Source organism: Pteronotus mesoamericanus, unplaced genomic scaffold, assembly GCF_021234165.1.
Source record: "Pteronotus mesoamericanus isolate MK-2021 breed Mesoamerican mustached bat unplaced genomic scaffold, CSHL_Meso_final contig_90, whole genome shotgun sequence".
NCBI classification, from domain to species: domain Eukaryota; kingdom Metazoa; phylum Chordata; class Mammalia; order Chiroptera; family Mormoopidae; genus Pteronotus; species Pteronotus mesoamericanus.
The window spans coordinates 41649542-41675733 of record NW_026555277.1 but is presented as its reverse complement, the minus strand read 5'-3'; the positions used below and the strand labels follow the sequence as shown (position 1 = coordinate 41675733).

General features: G+C 50.0%; 1 protein-coding gene across 1 annotated transcript in view; it reads right to left on the bottom strand.

The window, feature by feature from the left end:
- Window positions 1-26192, bottom strand: part of PTPN5 (protein tyrosine phosphatase non-receptor type 5) — a 49820-nt gene that overhangs the window by 19819 nt on the left and 3809 nt on the right. Inside the window, exon 2 of the mRNA XM_054586260.1 lies at window positions 16349-16425. Coding sequence (XP_054442235.1) covers window positions 16349-16373 — 25 coding nt within the window. The 5' untranslated portion in view covers window positions 16374-16425. The remainder of the gene's footprint in view (window positions 1-16348; window positions 16426-26192) is intronic.

Sequence of the window (26192 nt, the reverse complement as noted above, 5' to 3'; positions counted from 1 at the left end):
TCCAGAGCCCATACTATTAACCAACACACAAGATGACTAACTCAGGTTATTCTGCTCTCTAGTCCACATCACCTTTAAGAAAACTCCAACACTCCACCCCTCAATGTCTCAGAAGTACGGCCTCTTCTATCTGGGAGATGGGGCTGTGCTCCGCCATCTATCACTGGGTACGAAGTCCCACCATTAGACATGGACACTTGTCTACAGGATTAGTGCTGCTGTCTCATGGTGGGGACGAAGGGAGTGGGGAGGGGATGAGGGGAAGGCCTGAGTGGTTTTCTGACGGCTCCCACCTTCTGAGAGTGGTTAACCGACAGGGAAGACTCACATTCCCTTATGCTCCCCTTCTGTCAGCTCTGAGCCAGGCATATGCTGAGCCTTATGCTATTCAATACCCAGAACATGCTGTGGGCTGACGTTATTGTCCCACCTCACACGTGGAGCCACAGAGGGACAGAGGGGTTAAGTCACTCGCCCAGGGTCTCAGAGCCAGGAAGTGGCAGAACTGGGATTTGAACCTAGGTCTGTGGGCTTCCACAGTCCATAATCTTTCTGCTATCCCACAGAAAGACCTTGAAAGCCACAAGGGATGGGGTAGGGCAGGCCGACCAGGTCTATTTTGAACTTCTGCTTGGGTAGGCCCCAAATGCAGAGCCAAGGGAGGTGCTGCCAGAGGAACAGAGGAGGGGTGGAAGAGTCTAGAAGGAGTAGTCCCAATCTGCCATTTCTGCCATCGCAATCACTACACTCGTCAGCACTGGCCTGGGCTCCGGGAGGACGGCCCGGCTTTTCTAGGGCCCGCACTGCTGTGGAGTGTGCAGGGGCAAACCCACCTTCTGCTATCAGGCTCCCTATCCGGGGGGTTCAGAGCAGGCAAACTAGGAGTCAGAGGGGATGTGCTGGGGTGACAGGAGATTCCCCAAAATAATGTTCTCGTTTGGCAAACATTCACTGAGCACCTGCTCTGTGCCCTCGGGATGTTCTGTGTCTCAGCACGAACATTGACCAGCAGGACACCTAGGAAGCGAGGACAGCCCTGGAGGAAAAAAAATAAAAATTCTAGCTCCTCTGGGCAAAGGTGAACTGATGGAGGGTGTTGGGTTCTGAGAGTTTGCACCAGCTTCCCACAACCGCTCCAGCTCCTCACTTCTGCTGATCAGTGAGCAACACAGCAAACAAGTCCGCAGAAGGAGGTAGCGAGACGACCGACTGGGACCTGGGCTGGAGGTGAGTAGGTGTTTGGTCCCTCAGGATGGTAAGCTGGCCAGGGGCAGGGCCCCAGTCTTGCTCATCTCTGCATTCCCCAGGCAGGCAGGCAGGCAGGATGGCACCGGCAAAAGAAACTGCTTTTGGCATCAGGGGATTCTGGACTAGAACATGGGAGCTCACCATTTATAAACTATGAGATTTGGGCAAGCTGTTTCACCTCTCTGTAACTTGATTCCCGCGGTGGTCTTCAAACCTGTCTGTGAATCTTCAACATTCCTCCCACCAGGAGGTGGAGTCTGTGTCCCTTACCCCTTGAACTGGGTGACTGCCTTAAAGACGGGAATGTGGCAGGGCGGGGGCAGGATACTGTATGACTGTGGAGGTTAGGTCAGACAAGCCCACACGGCGTCCGCTGGCTCTCTCGGGACACCTGCTTTAGAGACCTTCAGCAGCCACGTAAGAAATCTGGGTACCCTGAGGCTACCTTATGGAGATAGCAAGAGGAGGGCAGGAGAGAGAACAGAGAGAGAATGAGAAAGTGTGAGTGCATGAGACACGGCGGGTGCTCAGGAAATTCTGAATTCTGAATTGAAGTTGACCAGTCCTGACACTGAGCAGACAGCCAATGAAGCAGGAGGTATCTGCACCTTAGGCCCAAGTGGACAATCAAAAAATCATTTGTGTGGGACTTTTGTGTGTTGCGTCTGAGGTCATCATTCTGGGAACCCACCTCAAGCGAGGTGAGAAAGTTGGACAGTAAGGGAGAGGGCAGGCGGACAGCTGCACTGTCTTCCTCCTGTCCCAGGCAGAACTCTCCTCAGTGACTTTCTTCAGTCTGGAGGCCCTAGTTCTCAGAACAACTCAGAGTGCAAGCCTGTGGGTCTGAGGTCTGCACTAAGCAAGCTCTACCTCCTCTAAGCCACAGAATTCTGCGCTGTCCTTTCTCTTAGCACTTAGCAAGGCATAGTGCTAAGTGTCCCAGTGACTTTACCAATATTGACTTGTTCGGTACTTCTAACCACCACATAAAATAGATAGAAGGGACTGTCCTCATTTTACAGATAGGAAAACAGAAGTCTGAAAGGTTAAGTGACTTGCCCAAGGCCATCATGGCTTGTGGACAGAAGAGCTGGGACTCAGACCTAGACAGCTGGATCTTAGCCAGACTTCGTACTGTCCACCCCAGGCTGGACTCTGCTGCTGCTTCCTCCTCCTCGCTGGGGGAAGTCAGCCTGAAAAGGAGCTTCAGCCCACTCCAGGACAGAGAGGCCAGGCCTTCTCCCCTTGGTATAGTCTATCACACCCTGGCATGCAGGTGGCAGAGAAAAGCAAGACTGGGACCAAGATGATGGGAAGGTCTGGGAACCAAGTGTGTTGGCTGCTCAGTCTGGAGAGGGGGAGGCTGGGGTGTGGGGTGGGCTGGTGGCTAATGCTGTTTGCAGACACCTGAGAGGCGGTGCTAGAGAAGGAGGCAGGTCAAGAGGCAAGAAAGGCAAGGGACCTCTTTGTGGATGCTCTCGGTATGCAGATTTCTCGATCCTAACAAGTATTTCTAGGACCTGACCCTACAAGGCTGTACCGCAGCTTCTCCTGTCCCCACAAGTGGCTTTGTTTCCAGGAGGTAGCTTTTTGTAGTGGCTCACAGCAAAAGCTTTGCAGTCACACAGATTTAGTTTGAGGCCTGCCTTTGTCATTTACTACCTATGTGACCTTGGGTAAGTGACTTAATCTCTCCTCTGGACAATCAATACATCACTTGCCTCTTGGATTCTGAGGCTACCATAAGGTAAAACATGCAAAGAGCTTACCCTGGTGCTTAGCACATGTGAATACACAATAAATTGTAGCCAGAATTTAGAGAGGAGGGGGCCGAGGGGAAGGGAAAGGGAGCTGAGGCAAGAGGCAGCTGTAAGGACTTCCCTTTCACTTGCCAGGTGGGCCCCCCGGGAGGACAGTGGGTCCATGTCCCCACACGGGTAGGGGCTTTGAGGCTGCTGGCAGCGACTGGAGCGGGCATGGACTGGGGGTGGCAGAAGTGGGGCAGCTTTGTCTCTGCCAGTTATTTAAAACCGGAATGCTAACAAGCTTTCAAAACAAAGCGCAACTCAAGTTCTATTTGGATGGGATATAATAAAATGGTTCTATCTGAAGTAGAACCAAACAGCTTTGTTGCTGCAGACAAAGGCCCAGTTCTTTGTGCCTCTCCAGAGTGGAGGCCCAGAAGCACAAGGGTGACGGGGTCAATGAAACTCAGAGTGCAGCACCCCCCGCCCCCACGCTGAGAACTAGAAGGACCCATAGAGACGCCCTGGCGTGATGAGGTACCAGAGGCTGCAAGTGCTTGAGATTTAAATGCAAATGCATAGGGCGGGAGGGACAGACTTGAGATGGCATCTTGTTCCATCCTCCTATTTCACAGGTGAGGTCCAGAGAGTAAGAGCCAGGATTGGCACTCGGGTCTTTCACCCTCTGGGTCAGTTCTCAGCTCTGAAGGCAGCACAGGAAGCCTCACAGTGAAGGCTGAGCCCAATGGCAGCGGAAGGCTGTGTCCTGGCTTGGGGTTCTTTGTGGGTCCTGGTAAGTGTCCTCAGAGGTCTAGGAGAGTCCAGGTGATAGAGGTGAGCGGGAATGACCTGAGATCCCCCGCAAGAGTAGCGCTAACAAATTCCAAGCCTCCAGAGGCTGCCCGCCTCAGATGGACCTCTTCAACCTGGAGCCTCATAACGCTGGCAAAGCAGCAGCTCAGCTCTGCCTCTGGAGGCCTGAGTGGCCATGCATCGCACTGCCTTCATGGACTTCAGAGGCCTTCTGTAAGCTGAAGGAGACACAGGGTCCTGGAGGGCCCTTCCAGCATTAAACACCCACTTAAAAAAATATGAGCTCCAGCTTTAGTTCCCCCTTGTTCTTAGGATAAAGACCAAAATTTTTGTCATGGCCAAGGAAGGCCCAGCATGCTTTGGCCCCTGCTTATCTCTCCAGCCTCCACCCACACCACCTTCTTTCTGGTTTTCTCTGTTTCAGCTTTTCCCAGATCTCCTCCTCCGACTAGTGTGGGAAGTAGAAAAGTCTGGAAACTGGGTTTTTCCAGTCAAGATGGGGGCGTAGGTAAACACGTTTCGCCTCCTTGCACAACTACAGCAAAAATTACGACTGGACTACGAAAGAAATATCACACAGATTCGTCAGAAAATCGAGCTGTAGGGAAGTTCACCAACCAAGGATTTAAAGAAGCCACATTCATCTAGACGGGTAGGAGAGCTGGAGGTGTGGAGACACACAGAGCCACGGAGAGGTGCAGAGGCACAGAGAGGCGGGGAGGCGTGGAATGGGGAGGGTCCCACATCCATGTGTGGTGGATAACAATTGGGAGGGATACCTCAGAAGAGAGGGATCCCAGCCCCAGACCAGACCTGACCACTGAGTCCAGGGTTCCAGTGCCGGGAAGATAAGTCCCCATCACTTCTGCCTGTAAAAACTATTGGGGGTTGGGGTGGTGGAAGAAACTGTGGGATTCTCGAGAGACTCCTCTTAAAGGGCCCACAACAGATATAGGACTTACACAGATGCATCCCCTCTGAGATTCAGCACCAGGGCTAGAGCTGAAAGGGCACCAGTGGCACGCAAGGAGAAATGGAAGTGTCTGGCCTCAGGGTGAGTGCTGGGAGACAGTTTCTTCCCAGACAAAACTTCAGAGGCCAGGCAGCAACAGTGTCCCCTCTCCAAGCAGAACCACAGAGTGGCAACATGGTTGCCCCACTCTGCTGATTACCTAAGTCTCTGCCCCATACACCTTACAGGTGCGTTTTCCTACAACAGGCCACACAACTAAGACAGGGAGTCAAAGCAGCTCTACCTAATACATAGAAACAAATACACAGAGATTACCAAATTGAGGAGACAAAGAAATATGGCCCAAATTAAAGAACAGAACAAAACTCCAGAAAAAGAACTAAATGAAATAGAGATAAGCAGCTTATCAGATGCAGAGTTCAAAACACAGGTTAACAGGATGCTCAAGGAACTCACTGGGTACTTCAACAGCATAAAAAAGACCTGGGCAGAAAAGAAGGTTACGTTAGGTGAAGTAAAGAAAAGTCTACAGGGAACCAACAGTGGAGGGGATGAAGCCGAGAACCAAATCAACAATTTGGAACATATGGAAGAAAAAAGTATTCAGTTAGAACAGCAAGAGGAAAAAAGAATTCAAAGAAATGAGGATAGGCTAAGGTGTCTCTGGGACAACTTTAAACAGACCAGCATCCGAATCATACGGATGCCAGAAGGAGAAGGGGAAGAGCAAGAAATTGAAAACTTATTTGAAAAAATAATGAAAGAAAACATCCCTAATTTGGTGAAAGAAATAGACATGCAAGTCTAGGAAAAACAGAGTCCCAAACAAGATGGAGGTAAAGAGGATCACACCAAGGCACATTATAATTAAAATACAGATTAAAAACATGTGCACATATAACTGCCTATGTTACAGAATTGTTTAATCACTATGTTGTACACCTATGACTCATGTAATACTGCATGTTAACTGCAACTGAAAATCGAAAATATTATTTAAAAAAAGAAAGAATGGAAAAAATATACGAACACAATTAATGAGAGAATCTTAAATGCAGCAAGGGAAAAGCAGAGAGTTACCTACAAAGGAGTTCCCATAAGACTGTCAGCTGATTTCTCAAAAGAAACTTTGCAGACTGGAAGGGACTGGTAAGAAGTATTCCAAGTGATGAAAAGCAAGCTCCTACAACCTAGATTACTCTACGCAGCAAAGCTATCATTTAGAATGGAAGGGCAGATAAAGTGCTTCCCAGATAAGGTAAAAGTAAAGGAGTGCATCATCACCAAGCCATTATTATATGAAATGTTAAAGGGAATTATATAAGAAAAAGAAGATCAAAACTATAAACATTAAAGTGACAATAACTTCACAACTGTCAACAATTGAACCTAAAAAACAAACTAAGAAAACAAGCGGAACAGGAACAGAATCACAGATGTGGAGATCATATGGATGGTTATCAGCTGGGAGGGGGTAGCGGGAGAATGGGGGAAATGGTGCAGGGATTAAGAAGCACAAAGTGGTAGGTACAAAATAGGCAGGGGGATGTTAAGGGCAGTATAGGAAATGGAGAAGCCGAAGCACTTATATGCATGACCCATGGACATGGACTGAGGGGAGAATGGGGGGAATGGGTGGAGGGGGGCAAAGGGGGAAAATTGGGACAACTGTAATAGCATAATCGATACAATATATTTAAAAACAAAGGAAAAGTCTGGAAACTAGTGATTCTGCTCAAAGAAATTCTCCATCCCTAAGAGGGCATGTAAGCTAAGGTTCCCTTCCTTGTTATCTGTGGAGGGGGTGGCGTAGCAGAGGCTTCAGCAGGCCCATCACTTAGCGGGGCTTGTAGTCCAAGTGTCTAGGGACACACTGGGGAACACTATGCAGCCTTTAGGAGCAAAGGACCGGAGGACATCTGGCACCATGGAAGGAGCTCAGAGACAGAGTGCTGAGTGAAAGGAATAAGATCTAACAGAACACAATATTTACATATTAAAAATACAGGCACATGTAACTTCCTATGTTACAGAAGCGTCTAATCGCTATGTTGTACGCCTGAGATTCATATAATATTGTACGTTAACTGCATCTGAAAAACACAAATATTTTTTAAAAAATGGAAAAATATACAAACACAAAAACTGTAGCAAAATAGAACTTTTTATCCATTCCTCAGGTAATGAGGGCTTTCACAGGAGACCAGGATTCCCCCTGGGGAGAGGTGGGCCTGAGAGGCGAGGGGTGGCTGAAGGGAGACCCAGGTGTGGATGTGGGAACGGCGGGTGGGCGGCTCCAGCCGGCAGAGGGCGAGCCGGGCTGGGTGGAGGACGGGAGCATGCTCCAGATGATCTTGTTTGTGATGGAGAAATGGTCTGTCTTCCACTAAGTGATGTTCAGCTGGGATGTGGACAAAAAGATTGAAAAGGACTTAATGGTCATACTTAGCCACATAGTGCCTGGGCCAGGGTGGCCTTGGGGACCTGCTCCTGGCTTTAGGGTTTGTAGCAGATGGAAAGCCAGATTGAGAGGTGGACTGAAGGGCGGCGGGGGCTGATGCTTGGTCCTTAGACGAGGGTGCTATATGCAAAGGCTTGTCTTTGTTTAAGAAGATGACATGGAAGGCTACTTGGGGCAGGCTTCTCATTTTTTATTTGAAAAGGCAATGCCACCTCAGCTGATGTCTGGGTATGCTTGGTCAAACAGCCTAGTTCCTCCTTTAATGAGGACTGTCCCTGATCCCTTGGATTTAATCACCCAAGATTAAAAAAGAAACAGCACTGGGGTCCTAATAAGCAGCTCTGCCTGCCCCATGGCATCATTTTCAGGAGTGCGTGTGAAGTCACAAAGTTGAGAGAAGTACAGTGGCTCATGTAAGACCTCCAGCTCAAAAGGAACCGAACCCAAATTCACTCACACCCAGGGCTTCTCAATCCAACAACAGGAAACCATAAAAAAAATGACACATGAATCAGACGGTACGGTGTACGAACCCTCCTTCACATCCTTCATCGCGCTGCAGCCTCACGACTGCTGTGAGAGGACTGTCTTTCCCATTTCGCAGGGGAGGTGTGAAGGGGGTCATGGGAGGGCTGGACCACCATGGGGCTTTGTCCAAGCCCCTTGGTGAAGGGCGATGCCCTGTGCAGGGGCAGACACACTCAGTACTATCCTTATACTCAGGGAAAGGTCCCTCACGCTGGCCTTGCACTTGTTTCAACCCTTCACAGGCACACTCCTCCTCATGGTGAGGTCCGTGGAGCAAGAGCCAAAGGGACAGTCCCCCACCTTTAGACCAGATGCCGAGAAGCACAAATCCCAGGTGTTCCTGCCCAAACAGCGCTGAGCCTGATTCCTGGGCCTGCGAGACCGCCTCCCTGGCTACTGTGGCTTGGCCAAGAAGCGACTGTTTGCAGAAGGTGTGTTTGAAGCTTGGATGTGTGGGCTGGGGCACCTGTCCAGAAAAATGTGCACGAGGGCCCTGTGAGGGCGGACAGAGCCAGGGGAGGCGGGGGACTGCCTTTCCTTGGGCTCCAGCAGACTCTGGGGGTCAGAATTCTAAATCTCAACCTGGCTTTCAAGCTCCTTAAAAAGGAGTATTTGTCAGGAGAGGATATACTTCATTTAAAATTTGTTAGCTTGGCTTTTAACTATTTAGACACAGACATAATACGTATAGGCCCTAAAAACGTTGGGGGTAGGCCTGTGCATGGCCATGCTTCCTGAAGCTCTGAACTACTAGTTCAAAGGGTGAGTGGCTAAAGGGATGGAAGGCTGGGGGGAAAGAACGGCACATGAGATGGAGTTGGAGGGAAGGGGGACTTAGGGGAGGAAGAAGCTAGGATTAGGTGGAATGTGACAGCTTATGAGGAGGAAGCGCTGGTGGATTAAAGGTGTCCGCCGACGCTCTGCACTCCTCCTGTCAAACGCTGAAACTGATTTCCCTCCCTTGAATCTGGGCTAGTCCTGTGATGGGCTCTGATCAGCGAGTATGGTAAAGTGACACCATGTCACTTCTGGGCCTTCTGAAGCTTCCGTCTTTGCCCCTCTCCGAACACTCCTTGGAAATCAGCTGCCATATGAGAAGTCCGTCTACCTTGAGACCACCATGCTGTGAGGCAGTCTAAGTCTGCCGCATGGAGAGAAAGGCCAAATGGAGAAGCACCAAGGTGCCAGACGTGGAAGAAAAGCTGCTTCGGACCTTCTACCCCAGCCCAGTGCCAGGTGCATACAGCTGAGTGAATGACCTTGCTGATGCCACACGGGACAGAAGAACCACCCAGCTGGGCCCTTGCATGACCTTCCAAATTGTGAGCAAATAAAATGATTGTTTTAAGCCACTAAGTTTCGAGGTAGTTTGTTACATAGCAATAGAGAGCCAGAACAGGAGACCCGAAAAAGAGACATAAGCTTAAATGGAAGGTTGAGTATTTTTAAGGTAGAAACAACTTCCTGAGAGCTGGGGTGATTAGTCCCCGGCCAGGCCAAAGAGAAGGGGGACATCATCTGTCACTGCATGTCTCAGGAGTATGGTGGATGCTCATCTATCTCACAGGGCTTTAGCAGCAACCTGTGGGGAGGCAGGGGACTGGACCAGATGGCCTTTCTTGCTGTTGCGAAGACTCTCTTTCTAGTTTCCTCACACACCCAGCTACTTCCCTAGAATAGCAGACCTGTTTCTATCCTGGTGAAGGAAAATGAATGACTGTCCCATCCTGCAGCTCTGGCTCCTCTTCCCGTGGACTTTGCATTTAGACGACACTCCTCTGTGTGTGCCTGTGCTGGTTCTGGGAGGTCCCAGGGCTGCTGTGGGGAGTCACGAAAGCATCGCAAAGCTATACTGTGCACTCCACTTCTGAAGGAATGGCCTGGGACTTGATACCTGGGCTCTGGGAACACTCAAGGGGTTTTGTATTTATCCTCCCTATGCTTAGCTCCATATCATCACCATCATTATGACCTACCATTTATCAAACACAGGGTAATAAGTACTTCACATGCATCAACTCATTTAATCCTCACAAAATCTCTCTGAAGATCTTATATTATCACCCTCATTTTAGCGTGAAGACTGTGGAGCCTAAAGCAGTTGGTTTATCTTAGGTCAAGCTCCTATCCCGTGGCAGAGCTGGGATTTGAACCCAGGTCTGTCTGCCTCCCCAGAGCATCTCAAGACCCCGCTACCTGGGCTGCTGCCTCCGTAAGTGTCCTGGTACCCGAGAACAGTTAACCTCCATCATTGCTGACCAGTGAGTACCTGGCTCGGTACTTCTCTCTCAATACAATTGTGTCGTTACAGAATGGTTACCAACTAAGGCTTTTAGCACATCCAAATGCTGTTTTGTTTTTCTTTAATTTCCACTCCAAAGACTCAAGTCAAAGACAAGTCAGTGTACTATCAGCCACAATAAACACTCCTAAATGCGTTACAAGTCTTGAGTGAAAACAAAATCATCCGTTAAACAAAGAAGTAAAAGTCAGTAGAGCCCAATCTGCTGAGCGCTGACAGACACAAGGGAGAGCTCAGCAATACTACTATATCCAGGTCTGCCGCCTCTCCATGTGCCCTCCTGGGCTCCTGCACCTGCCTGCAGACCATTTGGGCCAGCACTAGGCACCAGATGGGGCGCTTTGTGAGAACAGGGGTGGGCAGATGAGGGACGAGGTCCATTACAAGGTTAACTTGTTCCTTGAAATGCTTTGACAGCCAGTTTCCCAAACCATGAACCAGGATCCTACTCATCCTTCAGGCCACAGTTTAAAGGCCATTTCTTCCAGGAAGACTTCTGTGGCCCCTCAATATGGGGTTACATTACTGCTGTACCCTTCCAAGAGTCCTGTCCTCTTTGAAAGTGGGGACCAGGACTGTCTCACTCTTCACTGTACTACCAGTGCTTGGCACAGCATTGGGCACAGAGTAGATGCTCAATAAAAAGCTGTCAAATCAAGGGTCACCAGTTTGATTCCCAGTCAGGGCACAGGCCTGGGTTGCGGGCCAGGTCCCCAGTAGGGGGTGCAAGAGAGGCCACCACACACTGATGTTTCTTTCCCATTCTCCGTCCTTTCCCCTCTGTCTAAAAATAAATAAATAAAATCTTAAGAAAAGCTGTCAAATCAATAAAAAGTGTCAGGCTGCCTTTTCAGCGGGCCCTTCTTGGCTTCTGGCCTAAGACCTCACCTGTGCAGCCGCGATGCCGCCATGAAAGCCATGACCCCCCTCCCTGACGGCCGGGGGAGTGGCTGCAGGATTAGGGGAGCAAAGGTTTGCTCAACACAGGCCTCCTCTCCACTTCATAAAAGGCTACCTTGCTGAGACCTGGAGCTCATCCCCCTCACAGGAGGGCCCACTGGATTCCTGTGATGATACACAGCCTAAGGCTGGGTGGAAAGAAGACTTTAAGGCACTGAGACTTAGGTAGGGAGTGGGTATCGAGGCCAGCTGTACCTACCAAATGGGCAACAGCCTACTCAGGCCTCAGTGTCTACTCACAGCCTTCCATACAACCAGCTAATCATGACATACTAAAATCTCAGGGTGGCAGGGACCAGCTGCCAGCCACGGGAGGGCTGTGGGAACACCCTATTCCCAAGGGCAGTGTTGTCTTTAGACCTGGGGTCCCTCTTCTCTGGCTGTGCTGCTCCCGGTGGGTGCAGGAGGTGTGTTCAGGCCCCCTTCCTGGCCACGCTCTGGCTACTAGGACTCCAGAGCTGCTTGCCCAAGTGGCCCGGAGCCTGCACGGGTGCCGGTACGCCCTTCTGCAGGTGGACACGGCCTCTTGCTTGGGGCTCTTTTGGTGTGAGGGGTGGCCAAGGAACAGCTGTTGGGGCGGAGTGCAGACCACGCTTAGACACACAGACTGACATGCCCGCGTGCATGCACACAAGGGCCCTCGCAGTGTAGGACTGCGCAGCGGAGTGATGCACCACTTGGGGCCCCATTTGCATTCTGGCTTCAGTCCTGTGAGCCTGCCCACTGGAGACATAGAACGACACTTGGTGATGTCGTGCCATCCCTAGTGCCTACTGTTTACCTCCCTCCCTCCTCTGCCCTGTACCCCCGAAGAAGCTGCTGGTCCCCAGCTAGGTGCCCATCGGTGCTGGCTGGGGAAGGAGCGGAGGCCCCAGCATCAGCAGGGTTGCCTGGTTTCTCGCAAATGTGAACACCTACGCGCAGAAGAGGGGGAGTGTGAGTTGGAATGTATAAATGTGTTTCGGTGACAGTGAGCAAGTAAGTGAGCGAGTAAGGGAGGGTGAAAAAGAAGAAAAGGGCCATGGGTGGCCATGTGAAAAAGAATATGTGCATGAGGGGAGAAGAAAAATAAATGTGTGCATGGGCATGGAGTGGAGCGCGCACCCAGGTGCAGACTCTGCGCCTGCGACAGTACCTGGGAACCACGCATAACTGAGGGCCTGGGAAGGGGTAGAGAATGGGAGGGAAGGCGCCTGCTTGTCCGTATGTGTGCGTGAGAAAGGGTGTGATGTGGGGGAGAGAGAGACCTAAAGAGGGAAGGAGAGAGCAAGCGAGTCTGTCCATCTCTAAAAGCATGTCTAGTGGAAGGAGGGGCATGATGGAGCCATGGGGCTAAGACAGCCTGAGTGCGCGAGAGGAAGAAGACTGGTAGGTGCGTGAGCCTCTACAGGGCTCTGCTGGACAGAGAGACAGGGCGCGTGCCCGGCTATGTGTGGCTATGTGCACGGGAGTATGTGACATGAGGCGGTGACAAGGGAGAACACATAGATGAGTGTGTGAGCCCATGCATGCGGCGCCCCAGGGCCGTGAGCAAGCCTGCCTGTCCCTGGGGCAGCTGTGGGTTGCCCGCGGTGCTGGAGATGCCTGAGGATACTTTCGCCTGGAAATCTCAATCTGCGAGGACCGCTGACCTGTTCGGCGATGGCTCAGGTCCAGATGACCGTGGCCAGGAGTGCTGGCCATGTTGCCCCAGCCTGGCAATGTGGTGCGCGTAGGAATAAGTGAGTCACCAGGCATGGCTGGCCCCCTCTCTGCCTCGCCTCTGGTCTTGCCTGGCTGGGAAGACAGCTGGCAGGGGGAGAGATTACTTGAGGGCTGTATTTTTACATCATTATGCAATTGCTTGCAGTGCCCAGGGGCTCATTCTAAAGGGCCAGCGCCCCAATTCTCTTGGCCTTTATACTGCCATCTCCTTTTATGTCCAAGTTGAAGTTCAGGTCAGTGGTTTCAGCTAATCAACATTTGTGGAAATCTACTCCTCACCAGGTTCCAGAACCACCCTCCATTCCTTTCCCATCCTCTGCTTCTTGGCCTTTTCTCCAGAGCGCTTATCACTATCTACTACGCCATATATTTTACTTACTTTATTTGTTTTTCTTTCCCTTAATTGCAAATGCCTGTGCAGCACTTGATATGTACCAAATGCTGCTCTAATTTCTCTATGACTTCGTTTAATCCTCCAACAACTCTACATGGCAGTGTATATTATTTTTGCCATATTGTAAATGGGATGCACAGAAAGGTTAAATAACTTGCCCATGATCCCCCCATGGTAAGCTGTGGAGCCAAGCCTGGTCAAGAGTCCCTGCTGTTAACCAGTACACAACACTGTTCTGTGAGGATGGAAAAATTCTCAGTTTTATGCACTGTTGACTCTTCAGTGCTTACAAGAGTGCTCAACACATGCAGATGCTCAATGAACAGTCAGTGAATGAATGGACATAGAGGATGAAATAGAGAGGTACTTGCCTTCAAGGAGCTCATGGTCCCATAGAGGAAACAGGCAAAAAGTTTCTTCAATAAACACATCAAGATGGCATCGTGGGGGTCTATAGGGGCACGCAACTTGCCTGGCCTCTGGAAGTCAGGACTTTCCAGAGGAAGGACACAGATAGGGACATGCACAGTGACATCACCATCTCCTCCAAACTCCTCCCTGGGGATAGACAGCCCTTAGTTCTTCTGGCCTCAACCTACAAGGTTGCAGGAGATGATGGTGGCTCCATGGTGACAATGGAAGCACGATGGGGTAGTTAGTGGCCAGGAGTATGAGCTCTGAAGACACTGTCTGGAGTCAATTCTTATCTACCAAACACTAGCTAAGTGACCTGGACAGATTCCTTAACCTCCCTGGGCCTTGGTCCTCCCATATGTAAGATGGGGATAGCAAATGGTGCTGCCTTCCTAGGTTATTGGAGAGGATTCCATGCCATAAACATGTAGCAGCGTTTGGAAGAGTGCACACAGCACAAGGAAGGCAATGTACCAGCTCCAATGGAGACAACCAATGCTTCTTCCATTCTATCTTAGTTGCTGGCTTTCAGGGAGGAATGGAAGAGAAGGGTGGAATGAAACATCCTTATTACCATAGCTTCTCTGCTCTGGCTTCATTCCATTTTCCAGGAGCAACTGAAAGCAGGGCAGGAACTATGCGTGCTTGATTCACTACTATTATCCCTAGCACCCACGACAGTACCTGACACATAGTAGGTACTCAATAAATATTTGTTAATAAGTGCTTGAGATTATCTAATCTTTGTGAGGACAAATAACCATTTTGTCGTTGTCTTCACTTACAAATGAAGTACTACAGGACCAGCAAGGTTAAGCAACATGTACATTAACACACAGCCTGTAAACAGAAAAACCAGACTCAGAGGCCAAATCTCATTCTCTTTCCTCCTCCCCATGCTATTCTTTGGACTCCTGAACATCGTGTCCTGTTTTTCATGGTTATTTTCCCTAGCCAGTGGGGCCATCCCTGGTTGTAGAGTCATCTCCGAATTCTATGACTCATAGCTGAGTCACAGAGCTGTTTAGTAGTTGAAAGGGACTTTTGATGTCATCTCGACCTCCCACCCTCGTGGAAATTTCCTCTCCAATGTCTATCCAGAAATTACTTGAATGCCTCCAGTGATGAAACACTCATTTTCTTCCTCTTGAATTATCAAGCTCTGTGGACATCTTTTAGAGTCAGAAAGAAGGTTCTGCACCTTGTGGGCCAACAGGCCTCTCTTTGGTTTCTGTGTGTTGGGTTTATGCCATCTTCCTAAGGTATACACAGAATGAATAGGCTGCCTCCTTTGCAAGGCAGTCTTTCAGATAGTTGCAGACAGTGCTCACATCCCTTTGAAGAATCCTCTTCTTCAAACTAGATGTTTCAGGTCCTCGTGAACAACACTAAGACCATCCTCACAGGCCGTCCAAAGTGTTTTGAGCAATGGCACCCGTACTGGATGAAGTGTGAGTTGCACTATGAGGCTCAATGCTCACCTGAGGAGCTTCAGCAGTAGCAGGGGCATGACTCATGGTGTGAATAAAATAACTGCTTACTTTTTTTTTTAATCCTCACCTGAGGACATTTTTTCATTGCTTTTTAGAGAGAGAGGGAGGTGCGGAAGAGAGGGGGGACAGAGAGAGAGAAACATTGGTGTGAGAGAGAAGAATCCACTGGTCGCCTGTCATATGAGCCCAGTATGTGCCCAGTATGTGCCCAGACTGGGACAGAACCCACAACCTAAGTAGGTACACTGACGAGGAATTGAACCCGTGGCCTTTTGGTTATAGGATGAAGCTCCAACCAATTGTGCCAAACTGGTCACTGCTAAAATAACTGCTTATTTTAAAGTCATCGCTTTAGAGGCATACCTAGTTGTTTAAATGTCTATCTTAAAGAGTGTCACTGAAGACTCCATTCTAACGTTCCTAGCCAATCATGAGACTTCTGACAAGCTACAGGTTTGGAACTTCAATATTAGAAATCAAATGGCTGCTTTTTTTTTTTTTTTTTTTAACAAAAACATCTGGAAGGAGAGAGATGAAAAAGTATGCTGTGCTATAGGATTATGGTAATTTTTCTTTTTTTTTCACTTGTCTTTATTTTCTAACATTTCTACAATGGGCAAAAGAAGAAAGAAAAACCAATACAATTTTTTCTGAAAAGAATAAAACCCCACTAACATCTTCCCCTACCTTCCTTCTCTCTATTCCTTCCAAGGCTGTTTGTCACGACTTGGGTATCTGCGCTATGACTGGGACATCTGCCCCCATGGGCAGGAGCGCCTTGGTAGTATCTCTGTGGTGATATGGTCCGTGGTTCAGACAGCCAGCACCGTCCCCACCCCGACAAGTGTGGTCAACCAGACACAAGCAGCACAATTTCACATCCACACCAGGCTTCTCGCAGGTAGTTTCTCTACATTCTCCACCCCACCTTGGGTTCATGCTCAGTGAGATTTTGTTTCCTGATCTTACCTCCTGAAATCAGCCCAGCACACTACTGGTCAGTGGTCATATCCTGATCAACCCTGGACTCCCCAGCTCTTCACCCTTCTCTCCACCCTCCCAGCACACCCTCAGTTACCCGCTCTTCTCTCCATGGGAGCCTTGAGCAGCTCCAAATGATAACAGGCTAGAGAGACATCAGGCATTAGAAAAACAAATCCCCATTTAAATGAAGATCTATGGACCAGCTGAGTCACTCCTCTCAAGCAAGTTCACAGCTAACCAGGCTCTACTCCAGCCCGTGTCATCTGGGGCTCTCTCCCTCCATCTGGAACTCCAGGGGGCGGGGGCGCCTGGGTGCTGGGAAGACTCACCCGGCGGCCTCTCACTGCAGCACATGTCCAGGGCCCCAGCCTCGGAGTCATCGGCGGCGCGGTTCTCTCTCTCCCTCCTGCAGCAGGATGAAAAACCGGAGAGGATGCTGTTGAGCTGGGATCAAGACAAAACCCTGAGCAAACATCAAAGGCCTTCCTTTCTCGCACTGTGTCCCTTTGAATAACCTCACCCCGCCCCATCAGAGGGACCTTCAGAAAAGACCAACCTATAGAAGGGTCAGGCTGCAGGAAGAGGAGAATCCTGCAGGTATCTTCCCGGTGAAACCAGCATCAGCAGCATCACTGTGACCAACGTCATCGTCATCTCTACCACTTAAGGAGGGCTTACCATGTGTGAAACACTTTACAGACTCTATCGCACTGAGTCTTCAGTGTGACCCCATGAACAGGAATCATTGAACAGGCTCGGAGAAGTTACATAACGTGCCCAAGGTCATTCTGCTCATTAGGGTGGAGCTGGGCAGGAAGTTATAGTCTAAGGCTCCAGGCTCACGCTCCCTGCGGTGCTGTCCTGCCTCTCAGTTCCTGTGCCTGCACCATTTAAGAGTTGAAAGCATGGGGGAAGCAAGGAGAGGGGTCTGGGTAACACAGTCTGTGTCCAGCTCCCCAAGGACTGTACCTCAGGCAGTGGACAGTGGTATGCAAGACTCATCTCCAGAAACTGCTAGAAGAAGTAGCTATATGTATTTTTTGCACATTCTAAATGTTTTCTTTCTTTCTGAACTCAGAAAACTCTCTAGACCATCAGGGCACCTTTCAGAACTATAGTGGGGTCTAGCCTTTTTCTCCTTTACCCAGTAAGCTGGGAAAATGTCGCTGTGGGTTAGGCAGACCCTTTGAAGGGTCTAGAGACAGACATACTCTAAGGACAACTATATAGCTCACAGGGGCTCCCGACTCTAGGAATATCCTGAAATGCGGTGGCCTCCAATGGCCCCGCCTGCTCTTCATGGCCCTGACCCCCGTGGAAGATGGCTGGACGCGCCAACCATGCTGGGTCAGTCAGAGGCACCCCCGAGGGCCTGCGGTCGCTGGGCCAAATCATGGCAGCTGCGGTCTCCTGGAGAAAAGGGCCAGAACATCTGCTGCTGGGGGCCTCTAAGCTGCCATGTTCCAGCCCATCCTGAGTCCCGGCTGGGCAACGTGTCCATGAAGGCCACAAGATGTCCCAGAATCCTCCCAATAGATTACAACACTTTAGCTTAAGCTAGTGGGATTTGATTTCTGAGGCTGGCAACCAAAAGAAGCTTTAATAGAGCCTCATCAGTATACTTTTGGGTTGGCCAAAAAGTTCATTTGGTTTTTTCTGGAAGATAGCTGTAGTAGCACTTAGTTGCCTTGAACTTCATTCGAAACAATTCTACCAGATTGCATTGTGACAGCTGTCACATCAGCATGCATTTTTTAAAAAATGATCAAAATTGGTGAATTTTTGTGTAGCCATTTTAATATTGAAAATGGAAGAAAATAAGCAACATTTTGGCAGACTGCTTTATTTCAAGAAAGGTAAAAATGCAACTGAAACACAAATTGTGAAGTTTCATGCTGGAGATTTCTCACTGGACAATGCTCCATGGTTAGGTAGACCAGCTGAAGTTTATAGTGGTCAAATCAATACATTAATTGAGAATGATCAATGTTCTACCATGTGGAAGAGAGTCAACGTACTCAAAATATCCAAATCGATGAAGTTATTGGTGAAAATGAAAAATATGTCTTTCATTTTATGGAAAAAAACCACATGAAATATTTGGCCAATGCAATACGTTGGAGAAATCCAAGAGGTCGGTTGCCTCTCTGCCCACCAGTCCTGCAACCCTGCCCCTAGGACTGGTCCTGAGGCTGCTTTCGGGTCAGGCTGCAGACCTGAGGTAATAAAGGGCAGACAAGCTGGGTTAATGTGCTCGCAACTGGTGCTGCACAATTTTCTTTTTTCTTCACTGCCATGTTCCCTCACTGAATCCCAAACCTCAGAGCCGAGCTCTCCTGCAGAGAGGGCCTTCAAATGTCTCCTGAGTCCCTGCACGTACTTCCCCCTCCACCACCTGCACTTCGGTCCATGCCCAGCACCGCCTGCCTAGGTGACCGAGGCAGCCTTTTAACTGGTCCCTGGCGTCCACTCAGGCTGGTCTCCACAACAGTCTCCATATGCTCCAACGCACACGTCGGGCTGTAGCGGTGGTGCCGTTTACAACCTGCACAACTGAATGGGGCAGGTTTAGCGAGAATCAACTCTTTCCAAACTCAACACTGCTCATAGAACCTTCCTTGAAAAACTGCTTCAATGGCCTCATACTGTACTTAGAACAAAGACAAAAATCCTTTACCAAAGTTTTCCAGATCTAGCATGGTCTGACCCTTGTTTATTCTTCCAACCTTATTTCATGCCCCTTTCCCTCTTGACCTCTGCACTCTGACAGGCTTTTCTTCCCTGATAAACTTATACACGGTTTCCTCTCTGCCTGGAAAGCTTCCCCAGCTCTGCTTCTCAGTACTTTTTACTCACAGCACTTGACACAATTTGAAATTTTATTTTTATTTATGCCATTATTTGATTGACACCTATCTCAACCGTTAGACCATGAGTTACATGAGGGCAGTACTACCTCCAGTAGAAGTACCACCACTACTTCTGCTTTATTTTTAAAGTCTCACACAGTGCCTGGCTCATAGCAGGTGTTCATGAAATAAATATTCATTGAATAAATGAATGTTGCCCTGGCCATGTTGAAAAAAAATCAGGAACCTCAAACAAGGCTATAATCGGAGCTGCCTGGTGGGCATGTCTTTTTTTTTTTTTTAAGTTTCTTTTCTTTTTATTTATTGATTTCAGAGAAAGAAACATTGATTTGTTGTTCCACTTAGTTATGCATTCACTGGTTGATTCTTGCATGTGCCCTAACTGGAGACTGAATCCACAGCCTTGGCGTATTGAGATGATGCTCTAACCAACTGCCCTATCCAGCCAGGGCCTGGTGGGCAGGTCTTTGTTAAGCCTCCTGGAACCCTCCTCCAGGGCTGCTGTCAAGAGCAGTCACAGAACCACATATCTGGAGGACTGATTTTGCAGAGGAGGAAACTGAAGCACACAACGGGGGTCTGACTTGCCCCAGGTTGTACATCGTGGCCACGGAAGTTGGGATCAAGAATGCCTATCCACAATCTCCCCACCCTGAGAAAGAGCTTTCTGTGTTCCCTAAAGAGCGCCCCAGCCCGAGGACAATCCGTGAGGGCTGGCTTCTGGCTGGGTGCAGAAAGGTAACCAAAGTATCCAGACACCTCTGGGAGGGGCCCCAGGAGTGACTCACAGATGCTGTTGCACCTTAAGCCTCCCTGGCCCCAAGCCGTGTTCAGAATAGCTTGGTGCTGCATGCGTTCAGAGGACTCTATAAATAAGCTTCCTAGAAAATGACTAATTTCATAATCAGAAAAGCAGAAAGAGTAGCACCTCTCATTTGTAGAGGAACATGGAGCAAGAACCTGCTGCTCGGTCCTGCAATCAAAGGACTCCAAACCCCCGTCAGCCCAAACCCCCATGCCTAGGCTGCTTAGGGGAGGGTTTTAATTAGATTCCCCAAGAGAAGAGATGGTCCATTCAGGCTACATGGAGAAGGAGAAGTCTCTGGGCACTGCCGTCCTTCCTCACCAAGAGCAGAACTAGCTGTCTGCGGTGGATTGCTGCAGTCCCCTTCTATCTCCTTCTCCACTCCAGTGAGTGGGCAAAAAAGCAGAAAACTGGCCAAGATACAGGCAGCTTCTTGTTGGAGTGGCCCCCACTGCTGCCCTTTGAACCAGAAAACCCTGGAGATGCAGGGCCATCACCTAGCCTGTCCCTCCCTCAATGATGCGGAATGTCTGGGAGGAAAGAGAACCTTTCCAAGGCCACTGCTTCATTCAACAAGCATTTGCTGAGCACCCCCTATGAACAAGGCACCAGCGCGGTCTTAGAATACAGTGACAAACAATCCAGGCCCCTCCCTCCACAGCTCCCAATCCTCCCGGTGCGACAAATGTGCAAATATCATGCACCCACATCTGCTTTAATTGACACATGCATGGACACCTTGGGATGGACTCAGCTCAGCTTGTGGTGAGGGGTGGAGGAAGTCTTCTCCAAGGGGAAGACAGGAGCTGGTTCCTAAAGGATGTTTCAGGGAAATGAGGGGTCACGAGGGAAAGACCTTCCTGCATAGAGCGAATAGCAAGAGCCAGGCATGGAGGCCTGAGATGTATGGAACATTTGGCACTAATTGGAAGCAGGCTGGTTAGTGGGATGGGAAGCAACGGGTGCTAGGCCTCAGCAGAGGACACGGCAAGAGGCAGGCCTGGCTGCCGGGAATCCTGCCTCCTGAGGGGGCGCAGCCCTTTTCTACTGGACTGTGGGCTCCCTGACAGTGAGCGGTGCCGCGGGCTCCTCCACCATGGCCCGGGCCGGGCAGGTCGGCAACAGGAAGCAGGGCCAGCAGCTATGCTTGAGGAAGAGACATTAGGCCCAGCTCATGGGCATCTGCTATGGTCTCAAACAACCTCCCCCGCTCCTTTTTTTTATTGTGACAAAATTCACTTAATATAAAATACATCATTTTAACCATTTTAAAGTGTAAACTTTAGTGGCATTTAATTCCTTCACAACATGCAACCACCACCATTATGTAGTTCCAGCCATTTTCATCATCCCAAAAGGAAACTCCATACCTATTAGTTTTTACTCACTCTCCCCTCTTCCAGCCCCTGGCAACCACCAATCTGCTTCGTATCTCTATATATTTGCCTGTTTTAGACATTTCATATAAATGAAATCATAAAGAGTGTGTGACCTTTTGTGTCTGGGCTCTTTTGCTCAGCATAACGTTTTCAAGGTTCATCTACTTGTAACAGTACTTCACTCCTTTTTTTGGACGAATACTTGACTATAAAAACATAGTACATTTTATTTCTCCATTCATGAGGCGATGGACATTTGTGCTGTCCCCGTCTTTTGGCTATTGTGAACAATGCTGCAATGAACCACAAGTCTTTCAATTCTGCCCCCCACATGCTTGTGACTTTGAGCAATCCTCTCTCGCTCTAGACCCCTGAGGTCTTGTCTATAAAATAAATAGTCAGACTCTAAGTCCCTTTCAGCTTGAACATCATCACCATCGACTGTCCATTCGTACATGTGACGGCAATGTGCGCCACTTGGCAACTCCACCCGTGCTGGGTGCTGGAGACTGCCCTGAAGCAGCCCGCCCATCTCCTTAGAGCGTGTGGCTGGTCGGGGAGACAGAACAGGTCACTGCTGTGTGCTGAGTGACGCGCTCTACCAGGTATCTGTCCAGGATGGGCTGGGAGCACGTCGCCTCTGCCTGGGGGCTGGAAGGGGCGAGTGGGTGCTGACAGGAGGCGTCCTGGAGTGCATGCCAGGGGTGCCAACGACATAGGCAGAGGAGCACCTGGCAGGTTTGGGGATGGAGGCAGAGGAGGAGCTGGGGTGCCGAAGTCAGGATTCCTGAGTGGGAGGCTGGGCCCCCGGGAACCTCCTGACGCAACCCCAGGCTGCCATGCTTTCTACCTTGTGTTTCATACTCTTGAGGCTGCTAGGGCCCTCTAGACATCCCTCGCTGTCAACATGGAGCTCCTGTCATCCTCCTAAAGCTCTGACCCCAGCAGACTCCTCTAGTCCTTGAATATGACTGAATCTCAATCATGCCCAACATTCCCTCTTCCACGGAGCACTCCCTGATCTGCCAGGAAGAATCAAGCTCTCGCATCTCTGGGCTCCCCCATACCCCTACCTCACACTTCTGTCTCTTCCTTTGTTCTGCTGCTATCGTTAGCTCTTTATGCACCTGCATCCTCCCCTGGGCTTCTGGTGACCTGGAGCTTCCCCACTCCCTCAGCTACCTCTGCACCCCAGGTGTGCAGCACAGGGCTTGAGTCTATAAATGGACCCTGTGTTAAAGATCAAATGGAGGGCACGGTAGGGACTTGGGGTTGGTGGCTCTGGGGGCTCTGGAAGCGTAGACTCTAGCTAGGATCTCCGCAACCTGGAGAAGATGGCCAGACCACAGCCAGGAGGAGCTCACATGCCATCCCGAGTTTCAGGGGCAGGGGACCTGTAAGCTCCACGCTGAGCACCTCATGCAAATGAGTCATCACTCCGGGGGCATGCACGTGGAGGGGGCTTGTCCTCCTTAATGGGATGAGCTGCAGGGAACCACACAGCCCCTCACTCACCTTGCTCCCTCAAAATTCACTCCCAAGATGGGGGAAGGTGCCCTCTGGGACTGGGTCAGGGAGCTTTCTCAGCAAAAAGTACACTGGAAACTGGAGGAGAAAGGCTAGCAGTAAGGAAACTGAGGCAAGGGAGGTTAAGTGACTTGCCTCAGGTCACACGGCAGGCGAACAGCCATTTTCAGGTAGTTAACAAAATCCTGATTTTGTTTGAAGAGTTACCTCTCTCTTCCTTTGGCGCCTTGTGTGTCCCTTGTCAGAGGAAGAACCCAAGACCAGAGGTCAGTTACCTGTCATTCTGTGTCATAACCCAAAGCTTTGTGATACATGGCTTTTCTGCCTGTTACTAAGAGTTAGTTTCTGTTGCTGGCAACCAAAGGACACAGACTGATACGTGCAGCAAACTTGTGGAACAGATAGGCTCTGAGCCCAGGACTCCCAATACTTAGTTCACTGCTATTTCTATCCTGCCAAGCTGCCTACCCTCCCTGCCCAGCTGTCCACTGTCCAGCCATCTGTCCCCACGTCTGAGCAGACTGCAAACTTGGAGTGTTCTGCATCCCAAACACAGGGTCTGAGTGTTCTCTGCTTGGGATGTGCCCAGATAAATGATGACTTCTCCTCTATCCTGCTCTGTTGGTGGGAGACGGGGGCGTCAGCGCGGCAGAGACCCAAGGGAAGGAAGATGGAACAGTGCCGGAGAGGCCCAGCCTACACAGGGGCTATAGGCTGGCCTTTCCTTAAGGTCAAGCTTCAATTCTGGGGCTGTCAATGTTGGATGAAATGGATGGTGGTGGAGCCGCAGGAGACCAGCAGAGGGCGCTCCCAGCACCAAGGAAACCAGGTCTTGGGTCATGGAGCCTGGACAACAGATGCCCCACTTTCAAGTGTGGAGGGAAGACCCCATCCCAGCCAGTTATTGATGGAGGCCTGTTAAGCTGCAATGATGACTACTGGCTGCACATAGTTCTGCCTGTGTGGTGGACAGGAGCCCATGATAAGATCAAATGAAGAGCAGGATTGCAGAGTTCAAAGGCCGTCTGGTTTAACTCGTTGTTCTCCAAGACTCCAAAAACACTGCATTCTGCTCCTTCTCTCTACAGCCCCTCTATCCCCAAGGTAGACAGTTTAATTTGCGAGGAGAAAACAGGCAATCGCAAATGTGAAGGTGAGATCACACCTCGTGTGTGGGGGGGGTCTGATATTTCCATTTAGATGCTTGCTCTTACCCATAGTGCTTTGAAATGTACTTTTTCTTCACTGGAAAAGCCCCCTTTGCCCACCTTCCTTTGGAAAACTTTTTGAGGCCCTTCCAAGACCCTGTTGAAATGTAACCTCCTCAGCAGAACCCTCCCTGACTCCCTTAGGAAGACCTGGATGCTCCCTTTTCTGTTCTTACCTCTCCGTTTGGCAGTCACTTATTGATACCTGTATCCTCGCCTCACACTGTGGTTTATAATCCTTGCTGCCTCTTTTTACCGAGTGCTTACTGTGTGCTGGGTACCATGCCAAGCATTATGCATGACATCATTCATTTCTCACTACACCCTGTGAGCCAAACCCAGTTATCACCCCCTCCTGCCCACATGGACAGCGGGACCTGAAGAGACTGAGTCACTTGCTCAAGGTCACACAGTTGGTTAAGTGGCAGAAGCAGGCTTCAAACTGAGTTTGTCTCAACTCTAGGCCCCGCTTTTATTTAAACCGTTAGATTCACAACCTCTTATATGGAATTTCCTGTTTCCCATGCTTAATCTCTATCTGGTACCAGGCAGACATTCAAGACATACTTCTTGGAAAAAACAAATGAGAAGTGGGCTAGAGTTGGAGTCTGTGTGAGTAGCTCATTAAAAATCCCCACAAAGCTCAGGTTTTGGGACTGGGCTGGCCGCGTATGAACCAAGGCTCCTTCACAGGCTGTCTGATCTTGAGAAAGATACGTGGCTTCTTCCTGCCTCAGTCTTCTCATCTGTAAAATGAACTAGCGACAGACCCCCAACTCATAATATGGCTCTGATGAGTAAACAGGGCGCTCTTAGAAGAATGCCTTGCACGGAGTACACTGTGTTCGCTGGTATTATTGTTGCTAAGAGTGTTAACAACACTCAGTCTCACTGTTGCTTGTCTGGCAAGGACACCGTCCCAGTCCTAGCACCTGGCCTTCTGCCTTCTACTCTGGCAGCCACTGTCTATGTCGTGGTCATCTGCCTTCTAGGACCAAAGCCTGTCCATTCTTGCAGCTCTCCCCACTCCACTTGGAACTAGAATGCCAACCGAGCCTGTGCTGATTACACACCCACCCTGATCGCAAATGATTTTGTGCTCTGGTCTCTACTTGCCCCTGGTTTCCCTCCTAGATGTCCCTGATGCTGAGCCTTGGCCTGGACTGCCAGGGCCACCTGTGCCTTGCTCTGGATCATTCACGATGATCCCTTTTGACATCTGCTCTGAGCTTCACTGCTTACAAAACCACTTCTCCTGGGGCTTGTAGCACTCACAGAGGGGAAAGCTGGAGTTCAGAGCTTGGTTTGCTCGCACCTACAGCTAGGGAGGCCCCCAGCTCCTGCCACGCCCCACAGAGGGGTCTAGTCTGCTGTCAGGGCCCCTCCCTCAGTCTCTGATTTAACTCTTCTGTGCTCAGGCCCCGCTGAGCTGTGGTGCCACAGGCTCGAGAGATCCTGGCACTTCTGGTTTTGGTGGAAGACTGAGGCAAACCGATTCAGACGCAGGGCCTGGCAGAGGCTCCTTTGTCAGGGGAGAGAAGAATGGTATCCAGGAAGTCAAATAAAATGGGAAAGACAAAAAAATCCCAGATGGGAGCAGTAGTCAAGGCTGAAAAAGGTCTGAATTCAGATAGAGTAAATCTGAGCTGCATACCCACTATGTGCCATGTACTTTCCAGTCCCTTACTTCATTAGACCCTTGTGACGACCTTATGAAGAAGAGAGCATTACTCCACTCGGTGCAGGAGCTAACGGGCACTCGGAAGGGCTACGGGCTGGCATGACAGAAGGAAGGTGGTCACTCTGGTCCTGCTCAGGTGTCCACTGGGGAAGACAGGATGGAGCCTGGTCCTGGCCCGGGGATGATGGAGTCTCTCACTGCCTTGTGTCAACGGACAGTTGGAAACCTGGGGCCCAGGGCGGGCTGTCACCAGAGGTCCTCAGTCATGGGGAGAATCCCTCAAAACATGACAGGCTGGCCATTTTGAGGTCTCACACCTTAAGGCAACCATGGTCTTCTGGAAAAAGGACGGATGTGGAAGCAGAGAGAACTGGCTGAAAGCTATGCTCTGCCACTACCCGCCCCCCCGCCCCCGCCCCCCCACCCTCCGCCTGGGCCTCAGGCTGGTATCTGAACCTCTCAAAGCCTCAGTGTCTTCCTCTGGGATGTGGGAGTAACAAGAGCTGCAGGCAGCCTTAAAGGCCACTTTTGTGGTCTCTTCCTAGAATGCCTTCATTCCCTACGGTCTCCTCCTCACTTCATTCAGGTCTTTGTCCAGATATCACCTCCTTAAAGACAAGTCTATTTAAAGGCCAACCTCTTTCTCCACTCTTGTCCTCCCGTCACTCCTCACCCTGCTTAACTTTTATCCCCCGAGCACTGC